This window comes from Eleutherodactylus coqui, chromosome 7 (genome assembly GCF_035609145.1).
Source record: "Eleutherodactylus coqui strain aEleCoq1 chromosome 7, aEleCoq1.hap1, whole genome shotgun sequence".
Classification (NCBI taxonomy): Eukaryota; Metazoa; Chordata; class Amphibia; order Anura; family Eleutherodactylidae; genus Eleutherodactylus; species Eleutherodactylus coqui.
This window is the reverse complement of record NC_089843.1, coordinates 129,863,399-129,876,767: the sequence shown is the minus strand read 5'-3', so window position 1 is coordinate 129,876,767 and position 13,369 is coordinate 129,863,399. Positions and strand designations below refer to the sequence as shown.

The following is a 13,369-nucleotide window of genomic DNA, read 5'->3' as shown; positions in this document are numbered from 1 at the left end:
TTGCATTCTGATTTCTATGTATTTTCCAAGGCACTGTGGACTGGAGGGTTGAAATCTAAGCAAAATCTGTCAGAGTAAACTCATTATTTCTCAGCTCCTTCTCTGTTAATGTGCATTCACTGCCTTTCTACTTAGCTATTACAGAGGTCTCTGTGACCCTGCCAGGGGTTGGTGGTGGAGGACAGGGCAGAAAAGGCTATTACAGAGGTCTGTAATTCACTCCAGGTGAATTTTCGATTCTGATCAGTTTTGAGGCAGAGTTGACCAGCAGCTACTGGTAGAGGAGAGATAGCTGTGTAGTAGTGTATGGGTGTGGTTATGTTATACACAGCCTCTTAAAGGGGGGAGGGCAGGGGGTAGCTCAGTCTGTAAGGCCTCCCTCACACAGGCATTTTCGTACAGTGTTGAGTGCTGCTTTTTCAGCACAGCACTAAACGCTGTACAACACTCACATTCCTTTCAAAGGGGCAATTCACACAAGTCTGAAAACACAGCGTCTTCAATGCTGCGTTTTGACAGCGTTGCATCTCCTATGTTTGGTCGTTTTTAGCCCTATGTCGCCCATTGAAATGAATGGGCAGCGGTTTCAGTGCTGCCGAAAACACAGCACAGCTTGGTACCGTGCTTTTGGCAGCGCTAAAGTGTGTGTGTACGTACATACATACATACATACATACATACATACATACATACATACATACATACATACATACATACATACATACATACATACATACACCACACACACTCCCCTTGCAGGTGATGTCGCTGTCCCTGGCGGCGCTCCTGGGACATATCAGCCAGCAGGGGAACTTTTTCTTTGACAGGGATTTGAAATCCCTGCCTCCAATCAGGGATTGTTCTGATTGGCTGAGTGACAGCCTACTCAGCCACTCACAGCCAGCTCTGGATACGTCCAATCACAGCCATTCATTCATTGAATGGCTGACTGGACGCATTCATTGCTGGCTCTGATTGGCTCAGCCAGCTGTCGCTTAACAGCGCTTGACCACCTGATGAATTCTGGGAACACCCCCATGCCAGATATTTGAATGAAGAGTTTGCAAACTAAGCCTGGCTGCACACAGATGGTCCGAATTCCTCATGCGAGAGGCCCACAGCGGATTCTAGCTGTGAAACCGGCTGGCGACCTCACGTACTTGAATTCTCTGCATTGCATATGACTGCGGCTGTCCTGTGCAGAATTCGCTGCAAAGAGGAGCATGCTGCAATTCCCCACCCCCCCTCCCGATGTTTGCCCGACACTCATGCTGTGTAAATGGGCCTTAAGTATGAGGCTTTCTAAATACATGAGAGGAAAAACTCGATTTTTTTTTTTTTTTTGTTCATTTACAAAGGTTTTCATAGCCTTAAGGCCTGCCTGCCCTGATAACAGCGGCATCTGTGTCCTTGTCTTCCACCCCCCCCCCTCTTTTCTTCATCTCTACTGCAGATTGTCTACACATCTTGCTGTCAGACATGCGCAGTACAGATTTTGTTTTTAAAACCTGCTCTTTCTGCGTGGAATCCGCGACCGTTTCGCAATCAATTGCAGAAGGCCTGCGGATTGGACAGCTTCTATTGACTTCAGTGGAAGCAATCTCTGTGGCATCCGTGCAAATATGGATTATTTTTTTGTGTTTCCTTTGTGATGCTATGGAAGGTGTTTGCTGCAGAAACCGGAAGCAGAAGCCCACTCCGGATTCCGCAATGCAAATCCGCCCTTGTGCAGCCGGCCTTAAAGGGATTCTACCATCAGGTTTATGCTGCTTGAACCACGGGCAGCATGAACCCGAGCCAGGGATGCCTGTTATCCCGTGGGTGTGCTCTGAGCTGCTGCAGCATTTCAGAATAAATACTCTGAAGTTTGACTCGAAGATGAACTCTGAGTCATGGGGGGGGGGGGGATGTTGCTTTGCCAGCCTCTCCCTGTACGCTGCAGCTACTCTTGCTGCTTGTGTAGAGAATGAGAGTTGTCACACTGCATGCAGCGGGCGAGAAGAGACTGGGGGGGGGGGGGGGGGGGGTCCACTACCAGTCCAACTTCGGAGTGCGTTTCTTCTGAAATGTAGCAGCGTTTCGGAATAAAACCCACACTGACAATGAGGTACCTCCATAGTTCACAAAGTACAGTGTATATACTGCAAGTGAATGAAGTTAATTTTGGGGGCTGCAGCTCAGCCCCCCTACTGATCTCAGTTTAGATCATCATTATCAGAAGTCATCAATATCTTGTCTTAAGCTCCTGTAATACACTTTAAAGAATCTAGATTGGCGGACAGGGTTGGTCATCCTTGCTAATGGTATGGTTCTTGGTGGCTGGTCAAGTGTACAGGTTTGGGTTACAATCAACATAACATTCTGGCTTTTTGGGGGGTTTCTGAGGCTTAAGACATAGAATGCGTCTTAATGCTTTGAAACTTGCTGCATGTGCAGAATCATTAGTGATTGTTGGAATGTCATTCTGCATCTGAAGTTGTATGTTGGCTATTGATATGATGAAGTAAGTGAAACTAAGAATAGCACAAATAGAGGGGAATAAGCTGACCTTCTCGGAGCGCAGGTCACCATATTCTCAAGGGGGTTGTGTGCTCACTGTAAATGTATGCTGCGGAGCAGCCAATATGTTCTTGAATGCTGCCAGATGATGAAACCTCGCATCTGGATTTCCATCCGTCCCTAACAACATATTTTTTCCCGTTATTTCCCCTTAGATGCTGCTTGTCTGCTGGGAATTCCAGGCTTTTCTGTGCTAGAAACCGCTGAGGAGCAAAGAGAGGAAGCGACCTTATTTTTAGAAAGTTGGACCACTCGGCGCTGATACATCTGACCTTCTCTGCTTGTCACAATGAATGTGACCAGCTTATTCTCCTTTACTAGTCCGGCAGTGAAGCGGCTGCTTGGCTGGAAACAGGGAGATGAGGAAGAAAAATGGGCAGAAAAAGCAGTAGATGCATTGGTCAAAAAGCTGAAGAAGAAGAAAGGCGCCATGGAAGAGTTGGAGAAAGCTCTGAGTTGTCCTGGACAACCCAGTAACTGTGTCACCATTCCCCGCTCACTTGATGGAAGGTTACAAGTATCTCACCGAAAGGGGCTCCCGCATGTCATTTACTGTCGAGTATGGCGCTGGCCTGACTTGCAGAGCCACCATGAACTGAAACCTCTCGAATGCTGCGAGTATCCATTCGGCTCCAAACAGAAAGAAGTCTGCATAAACCCTTACCACTACAAGAGAGTGGAGAGTCCTGGTAGGTAGAAAAATGTGCATCCTCCAAGATGTAAAACCTGTTCTAAACTATACACTGTGGGCTGTACTGTTTACAGCAGATGGCTAAGGCACCCCAAAAATCAGGGTAGTAGTTATAGGGGGATCTGTGGTTCTAGTTCAAGCAATTTAAAAGTTATGTATAACTTTGCATCCAATATATCTACGGCTCTGATGCATCTAAAAGTCAAAAATAACACGGTGCAAATGGTTTTAAAAAAAAATTGGGGGGGGGGGGGGGGGGGGTACAGCTGCTACGCAGATCTGTGCATCTCTGGTAAGACAAACAAATCTGTAGGCTGATCCTGTAGGCCAACTTGACCTGCACCAACTTCCTGCTAAGATACCAAATGTATGTTTGGAAGATGTCTCAGACAAATGAAAGGGCTTATGACTTCAGGATGGGCTTCTTCTGGGTTTGTCTGTCACCTTGGAAGTCTGCATAGCAGTTGTAGACCCAAAGCTGTAGGAAATGTTTAATAAAAGTAGTTGCTGAGTTAGTTTATTGCCAAGCTGTACATGGCTTTTAAACCCTTGACCATAAAGGATGTACGTGGACGTCCTTCAGTTTCAGGGTTTGTATAGCACAGGATAGGGAGCCGATCCCGCTTCGTGCATGGTGGGTAATGGCCAGTTTTGACATGCAACAGCTGCGAACTAAAGTTCCTCAGGGGTTCAAGGACCTATCCAAGCAAAGCTATTAAGGTATGTTCATACGACTGAATTCACCATGGAAAATTCCATGTCAGAATCTTCGTGTCTTTGATGCGGTTCTTCTTCACACGGATCTGCATGCGGCATATACCCTGGCAGTGGGCAAAATTCGAGTGTGCAATTCGGATGCAGGAAATCAAGTTTCCTTGTGGATTTCCATGTCTGATTTCCCCTTACAGATTTGGCCATTAAGGCTGCATATATGCATGGGCTTTTAGAGGGGGAATCTGTGCAGAAAAATCCCCATCTGATTCCACTGTGTGAACATGCCCTAACAGCGGGTTCTGATCACTATAGTTCCTGTGACTCTTGGTTTGACAAGTTAGTCCAGCTAGCTCTTAAAGTTTAGAGCTTCAGAGAAAGTTGTGCACCATGCCTAGATGTCTTCTACAAGCTGAGGGGCCTTATCGGCAGTCCAGTACTATCCTGTCTGGCCACCACCCCCCCCCCCCCCCCCCAGACTACTGTCTGTCCAGCCATGGGTTATAATATAGGGTATAAGTCTTCCGTAAACTGTGTGCAAAAATTAAACTTTGTGTAACCCCTCTTAGTGCGGTGCACATGTGGCCTGCTGTATGACAGGACACCTTTACAGGCTGTGGCAGCTTGTTGTATTCCTTTGGTGTTGAGCCGCCTCCCTTGCCTTTCCTTCCTGCTTCATTGTCTCTTGTCCATGATATGCGCTTACCAACTGTGCATCCTCCCAGCTGCTCCTCTATAGCTCCCCTGACATTACTTAGTGCTTAGGACATTGCCAACTAGGTTACTTCTGGAAGTCTACTGGAGCTCTGCGTTTAGGTTTTTGCTCTGACTATAAGATTAAATTGGTTTGCCAGACAAACTAACCTGCTACTGATCTATCGTGAGTATTATCTGCAGGAGTCTATCATAGAGGACCCCACTGGTCAACTAATGAAGAGCGCTGTAAATGACCAGAATGCTCAGGGCACTGTCTGTAGCGCAGTGGTTCAGTTGGGTACTGCAGTTCTTTCCAACAGGAATGGATAAGATGCAATGTCAAAACAGGCCGCTGCACAACAGATGGTGGTCCGGGCATTCTAGCCGCTCACATGCATCTCATCAGTGAGGACCCCGAACTGCAGACTCTCACTGAGCTGCTACCCTGAAGATAAGTAACTTTTTTATTTTTTTGCCTGGAAAACCCCTTTTTAGGGCGGGCTCACAGAAGAGTAATTTCATTGCCCTATTCTGTTAATAGCCGCTGTATATATGCAATTACATTCAGATTTTTACATTATATCTGCATGTTACATTCTTGGTTTAAAATACATAAACCTGAGTGTCAGGAAGGAGTGCTGCCTTCATGTACCGCACAATGTATAGGTGTCGCCCGGCAGTTCTGGAAACTAGCGCACCCCTTGGTCATTCTAGGATTTTCTCCAATTTACACATCTAGACATAATATAAACATTTCAGGGAAGCGCAGCACAATAAAATCTGTCTACAAAAAGTGGTGGGAGGCCGGTGTGAGGGGATGGGACTGCAGCTGCGGACTGCATCCGCTACGGGCAGGTCTCTAAGGTTAGCAGTGTATATAGTACTTGCTGGTTGGGCTTTTTATTAGCGATTACATTTTGAGTAACAAGTAGGTTTTTTTTTGTGTGGTTTTTTTTTTTTTTTTTTTTTCACAGGTTTGGTTGCAAATCTATGGTGAATGTGCATGCTACATGCAGATTTTGAAATATGCATCAAATGGAAAGTCCACCATACTTGTAAAATCCCATCCATTTCCCTGATGGTGTAATTTGTAAATCTGCATGTAGAATTCGCAGTCTTTTAGTCCTACCATTTTGAAGGATTTTAAGCTGCCCGTGTTCTGATGCAAGGTTATTAATCCCGTAGCTGCGGTGCCCAGATCTTTGTCCTTCCTGGAAGTAGATGTGGGTAAATAGTAGGGGGCCCCGATCCTCGGCTGCTCCTTGTAGTTTTTTAGGGGGGGCCCGATCCTTGGCTGCTCCTTTGTAGTTTAGGGGGGGCCCCCTATCTTCGGCTTCTCCTTTTTTTTGTAGTTTTTAAGGGGCACCGATCCCCTGCTGCTCCTTTTTGTCGTTTTTAGGGGGCCCTGATCCCCTGCTGCTCCTTTTTGTCGTTTTTAGGGGGCCCTGATCCCCTGCTGCTCCTTTTTGTCGTTTTTAGGGGGCCCTGATCCTCTGCTGCTCCTTTTTGTAGTTTTTAGGGGGCCCTGATCCTCTGCTGCTCCTTTTTGTAGTTTTTAGGGGGCCCTGATCCTCTGCTGCTCCTTTTTGTAGTTTTTAGGGGGCCCTGATCCTCTGCTGCTCCTTTTTGTAGTTTTTAGGGGGCCCTGATCCTCTGCTGCTCCTTTTTGTAGTTTTTAGGGGGCCCTGATCCTCTGCTGCTCCTTTTTGTAGTTTTTAGGGGGCCCTGATCCTCTGCTGCTCCTTTTTGTAGTTTTTAGGGGGCCCTGATCCTCTGCTGCTCCTTTTTGTAGTTTTTAGGGGGCCCTGATCCTCTGCTGCTCCTTTTTGTAGTTTTTAGGGGGCCCTGATCCTCTGCTGCTCCTTTTTGTAGTTTTTAGGGGGCCCTGATCCTCTGCTGCTTTTTTTTTTTTTGTAGTTTTCTTCTGGATCCTGGTAGTCTGACTATACAGTTTTTTTTAATATGCAAGTCTCTTCCCATTACAATGGAGATGGCTGGCCACTATCTTATACATGTATCTTTTGCTGCAGTTGAGACTTGTGGTCATCTATGGGAGCATTGCTATACTACTATATGAAGGTTTACATGGCGGTTTTCGTTGTTTGTTATAAACCACAGCCAATCACTGATGGCTCCGCCCATTGGACTGTTCCACTCAGAATGAGCAGAGATATAAATGAATAAAATACACGTTCTACTGAATGTTTCCCCATAAAACTGTATACAATCTGCTCAGCTCCTCGCGTTATTTAACATGACGTCCGCAGTTTGGACAGGGTGTTTGAGCTGACGTATTTCCTTTTAAATGTAGCATTATAAATTTTAGGCACATAAACATGCCATTAAAGGTCGAGCTCACATGAGTAAGATTACCGCGCATTGTGTGTGCGGTGTATGCACATGGGATACACATAATTCACAGGCAAGCAAATACATTGCCTTAGGCCTAATGCACACGGGTGTATCTGGAGCTCTGGATCCCATTGGACATGCATGGAAAAATGCATTTCCATGCCCACGAGTGGTAATCAACTGCAATATTCCGCTCGCAGGCTGAAAATTGCGGCATGCCCTACGCGAGGCTCGCACTATCCATGTCATCGGCAGCCAGCACATCCACAGCGCAGAGTAAAGACGCTGGACAGGTAAGCCGGAGGTCACTGCAGGGGTCGCATCCTGCTGCAAGGATCTCTGTCAAATCTGACCCGGCTGCCTGCATTCATCCTTAAGCGGTTTTGCTTGCAATTGTGTGTAGAAATTGCATAACACGCGAGCACAAAAAACGCATGTTCTATTTTGCCACATATTATGTGCAAGAGCCCATTATTCTTTGTGCATCAGCAACATCGCCCATACACTATTAGTATATATGTGTTGTGAAGCAACAGTGCAGGATATTTAACCCCTAATGCTACAGGGCAAACGGTTACATCTTGTAGGTTTGGGGTGTGTATGAAGGGGGATTGCGGGTCGATCCCACCCCATACAAAGTGAGTGCCGTCTGTTTCTTATAGCTGACACCCGTCCAACAGCTGACAGCGGCATTTAAATGCCCCAACTGATCTGAGGTCCTGTACTGCCCCCATAAGATTGCGGGTTGTCATGGCAGCCGAGGGCCTTCTGAAAAGCCCCAGTTCTGCTATTGCAGACTACCTTTGGAGCTGTGGCTGACTGCTTGCCAGATTGCGGTATGATGTAATGCTATGGCATTACGTCATACTGCAGGAACAATCAACACGTCTCAAGTTCTTGTCCAGTATGGGGTCTATAAACTAATATTTCCCTTTTTTTTTTTTTTTAAATAAAACTTAACCCCTCCCTTGCCAAACTTATAATTGGACCCAATGTCCACATGCGAACAATCTACAGTTCAAACCGCTCATATAGAAATGTAGGCGCCCGCAGCTGAATTAAAGCATGCAGATTTGTTTTGTGGAATCAAATTGCTCTATTTCAGTGTGGTTCCCGCACAGATGGCTTCCATTGAAGTCAATGGAAGCCTTCCGATCTGTGGCCCGTCTGTAATTGACATTATGGATGGGCCGTGGATTCTGCGGGAAAGCAGAAATTTATTTAAAAAAAAAAAATAAACTCCACTGTGCATGTGTGGTGGCACGCCAGCCGGTGCTTCGACAGCGAAGACCCAGACAGGTACGCACGCTGCTCGGCTGCAGGCTTCTGCATGCGGAATCCGACCCGCCCGTGGGCATGAGGCCTAAAAGAATCTAAATAGTAAAGCAAAAATACATATTCAGTATCTGTCTGTAAAAGTCTGATCTATCACAGCAACGCATTATTTATTTTTATTTTTCTTCCTGATGGCAGTCATTGTGTGGGATAAATGCCAGAACTACTTTTTTTTTTTTTTCCCCCTGCACGAAAAAAATGTAATAAAAAGCATTCAGTCGTATGTACTTCATAATGATACTAATAGAAACTACAGGACGTCCCATAAAAGAGCCCTCGTACAACTGTAATGGAATAATAAAGTTATGGCGGCAGAAAATTAATTTGAAAAAATTAAATGTTGGGGAAAAATAAAAGTAATACAGCAAAATAAACTCTCTAGATCTGGTATTGTTGTAATCGTACTGACCGTAGAATAAGCCCGGCCTTCTACAGCGGCTCCTCGGGTTCTACAATAACTATATACTACGGTGCACTCGCATGGTCGGCTTTGGGTTAGAAAGACTGCCATATAGATTCCAATGTTTTTGACGGCAAGAACAGAATAAACCCCAATGAAGGCTGTGAACACTGATGTGACGGCCGTACAAATAGACGTTCCCAAGTACAAGATGTCTAATGGGACTTGGAGCCACTCTGGAGTGGGGACGGGGGTCATTGGCCATAAATTGGGACGCTGATGTGATCTTGCCACTTGTACAGCCGCACCACTAACTATTCTGCATCCTTCTAAATACACACTTGTGGGATTATTCTGTAAAGACCTCCTTGTGTTTGGAGGGGGTGGTAGATGGAATTCTGTAATGCTACATGGTGTGATACAGGTGATGCGTTTCTCCCCAGCAGGTGGCAGTGCAGCGGGCAGTGAGGTGCCCCGGTTCACATGCTTTCCGCACCGCCCCTTCTTACCTGTGTAGCTGTGCAGTAGTCTGACTATTTCACACACCTAATTGGAAAATTATACATCAGCTGTTCTATAAAATTATGGGTCTCGTCTAAAATTAGAGGAGTAGAGAAGGGATAAAAGAATTGGCGGCGTTTTAACCCATCAGTTCTTGCATAGTCATGTTACAGTAGTCCTCTCCATTGAAACAGTGCCCATCTGAGTCTGTTATGCTGCATGCTTTCTGCAGGGTTATCTGGACTAGAAAAGTTTTCTGTAGAACTTGTGGCAGACTTCTTAATCCACCCCCCAACAGGCACATTAAATTCTGAAGTACTCCCCAAAACGTGTGGGTGTTTTTGTTTTAGAGTAAAGATTTTGAATTTGCCTCTATACATATTTGGTGCAGAACTCTGTTGCATTAATTGCCTTTTTGCCCCTTATTGGCATAACGAATTTTAGCCTTAAGAAGCAGTAGGTCGTAGTTACAAAGTGTGTAAGACTGTAAAAAGACATGTCCATCCAGTTCAGTCCATTATTCCCCACAGGCTTGTCCACAGGAAGGCAAAAAGGGGTAGCAACAAATTTTTTTTTTTTTTTTTGGGGGGGGGGGGGGGGGGGGGGACTCCTTGCCAACACTAATTTGACAACCAGAATAATCCCTGGATCATCAACCCTTCTGATGTAGTCTATAACATGTAATATTATACTCAAAGGCATCCAGGCCCGTCTTGAAGTTTGCCATCACCACGACCTCGGGCAGAGATTTCTATAGTCTCACTGCTCTTACAATAAAGAACCCCCTTCTATGTTGGTGTAGAAACCTTCTTTCCTCTAGATGTAGAGGGTGCCCCTTGTTACAGTCACAGTCCTCCGTATAAACATCATAGAAGAGCCTTATACAAGGGTATTGGGTCGCCCCTCAGCCATCTATTTGTTTTGTTTATTTTTAAACCCCCCAATTTTTAATAACCTTTCTGGGTATTGTAGTCCATCCATTCCATTTTTATCATGTGCCCGCCTTTGTACCCGCGCAAGCTCTGATATGTCCTCCTTGAGTACCGCTGCCCAAAACTGTACACAATATTCCATGTGTGGTCTGACCAGTGACTTGCAAAGAGGAAGGACAATGTTCTCATCATGTGTCCCTCTTGATGCCCCCATTTATCCTATTTGCCTTGGCAGCAGCTGTTTGACACTGGTTGCTCCAATTAGGTTTACAGATAACTAACCCCCCCCCCCCCCCCCCCAGCCCTTTTCCATGTCAGTTTTACCCATTAGTTTCCCCATTTAGTGTGTAACAGTGACATGTATCTCCTCATGTGTAGAACCTTACATTTATCAGTATTAAACCTCATTTGCCACTGTTTTGCCGAAGCCCCAATTTATCTGGATTTATTTGCAACCTTTTTGTTTTGTTTGTTTTTTCTTTACATAGTTTTGCGTTATCTGCGATTATTGATATTTTACTGAAGAATCCCTCCACAACGCCGTTAATATATTAAGAATAGCACCCAGTACTGACCCCTGTTGTACTGCACTGGTAACAATTTACCCACAATCTGAATTACCTGTTTTAGTCATTTTCGACCCTACAGGCTGCCTCCCTCCATGTTTTTCGGTTTTGCGCTGCTTCTTTCACTTGTGTGATATCCCTACCAGTATCAGCTCTGACAGTATCGGCCATCGTGTTCTTTGGCGGCTGGGTCTTCTTTTGCCGCTGATCTGTCTAAGCATTATAGATTTTTCTAGCGACTGTCTGGTTTTTTTTTTTTTGTATTTTTTAATTTGAATTTGGCTTTTTTTTTCTTTGCAGTCATAATTTCTGTTTTCATATTCATGTAGAGGCCCATTTTTTCACTTTCAGTTTTAATCTTCCATGTCGGCTGCTTTAGACCAACTTCTGTTTCTGCAAGCAGAGTTGTCATCCACATAACAGATTGTTGTTTCTTCCACCTATTCTTGGGTCACTGCAGGTTTGCGCCGTATATACCATTAATAACCACCCTCTGCTTTCTATCACTGAGCCGGTTACTTACCCAGACCAAGCATTCCCATTTTGTATACCAACCTTTTTATGCAGCATAGTATCAAACACTCTTGGAAAAATCAAGATATGATATCCAATAACTCTGGTCCAGTCTAGAACTTACCTCCTCGTAGAAGCTGATCAGGTTGGTTTGAGAAGAGCGATCCCTCATAAATAGAGATGAGCGAGCGTACTCGGAAAAGCACTACTTGCTCGAGTAATTGGCTTTATCCGAGTATCGCTGTGCTCGTCCCTGAAGATTCGGGTGCCGCTGCGGCTGACAGGTGAGTCGCAGGGGAGAGCGGGCGGGAGAGAGGGAGAGAAAGATCTCCCCTCCGTTCCTCCCCGCTCTCCCCTGCAGCTCCCCGCTCCGTGCCGGCACCCGAATCTTCAGGGACGAGCACAGCGATACTCGGATAAAGCAAATTACTCGAGCGAGTAGTGCTTTTCCGAGTACGCTCGCTCATCTCTACTCATAAACCCATGCTGATATGGAGTTATACAGCCATGTTCCTTGAGGTCCTGGATAGTATCTCTTAGAAACCCTTCAAACATTTTACCCACAATAGAAGTAAGGATTATGGCCTATTTACACGATGATTACTGTGAGTTGTACACATTTCTGCACTCCTGTTGGAATTTAAATGATAGTTGGCATGTATAAATCCATGCAGAAACCTGAACAGTTCTGAATGACTGTCTGCTTACAGAGAAAGGAGGTGGGCAGGGGGGAAAGACTCTTCGCCTCCATGCTGTCCACGCTGTGAGTGATGCGAACGATACTCGATCCTGTGTAACAGCACAGGAGCGAGTATCACTGGGATGTGCTGTAGTGCATTGTTTGCCTGATGGCTTGTCCCATGTAAATAGGGCTTTACTGGCCAGAGGTTTCCAGGTTCACTTTTTGACCCCTTCTTGACTATCGGGCACTATATTGGCCATTTGCCAGTCCAGTGGAACAGACCCTGTCACTGTATAGTTCTTAAACAATGGTCTATCACATTACTTAATTCCCTTATAACCTGGAGGTGTATGCCATTGGGATCCAGCGATTTGTCTATTAACCCTTTTTCCCTTTTTTTTTTTTTCTTATATAAAGGTGAATTTGCACCTCTTCCGGTGTTAAGCCCCATTTACATTGAAGGATGATTGCTCAAAACTGTCACTCAAACTGTCTAAGCGATTTTTGAGCGATCATCTTTGTATAACTCTTAAGTAGCTCATTAGCTACTTAGAGTTAAATGCAGGCGGACCGGGACACCGCTGATAACTCGGAGAACAGCAGCTCTTTTGTATATGCAAACAGCTGCTTTGTTCTCGAGCCTGTCAGCTGGTATCCCTCTGAGAAGTCCCAGAATGCTCGGCGCCGCACACTGAGAAAATCCGCCTACGGTGCTGATAACTCATCAGCAATGAATAGTGCATGATGGCAGCACATTTAGACAGTATTGCTCAAGAGATGGCTTTTAAGCGAATTTTGAGCAATAATCATTGTCTAAATGGGCCTTTTAGACTGGTGGTGATTAGCGAAGAGTTTATCGCTCTGCGTCTCATCTGACATTTCATTCTCCTGAGTAAAACACTGGAGAAAACTATTCAACAGATTTACTTTCTTACCAGGTTTTTTTTTCCATTACTTTGAATGTGTTAGACCTTTAAAGTTTTAATCTCTTTACCATTTATATAGTTAGGTCTACCCTCGTTGGCTAGGAGTCTGTCTCCACCTTTGCTACTTTTATTTGCGTTAAACGTTCTAAAAGTCTTTTTTAAATGCTTCTTCTCTGCCTTCTTGTGTTAGTAGTTTAAATACATTGTCTTTACATGCTCTCTACACACTGAAAAAGTAACAGCTGTAAATCCAGTATTGCTGACTCCAGTTCTGTAGGAGCTTTCAAGAATATTGGCTTTAAAATGACACCAAAAGCATGTCTGTAGCTCTGCTAGAACCCGAGCTACAGCCTTTGAGGTAGAATGAGTGCAATTCATCCAAACCTGTAATGTTATCCTGCAGAATGAACTGAGCTCATCCAAAAAGGTTGGGGGTTAAGTATATGCAGGCACTGAGACAACATGGTTTGTTTTTTCTCTTTTGGTTTTGGTTCTATTAGATTGG

The 13,369-nt window shown here is 45.0% G+C and overlaps 1 protein-coding gene across 3 annotated transcripts in view; it reads left to right on the top strand.

The window, feature by feature from the left end:
* The window catches only part of SMAD1 (SMAD family member 1), a 44,387-nt gene that overhangs the window by 15,321 nt on the left and 15,697 nt on the right, over positions 1-13,369 (top strand). For all 3 annotated transcript variants that reach the window (XM_066573682.1, XM_066573680.1, XM_066573681.1), the window contains exon 2: positions 2,715-3,248. In XM_066573682.1, the coding sequence (XP_066429779.1) occupies positions 2,849-3,248 (400 nt within the window). In that variant the 5' untranslated portion in view covers positions 2,715-2,848. The remainder of the gene's footprint in view (positions 1-2,714; positions 3,249-13,369) is intronic.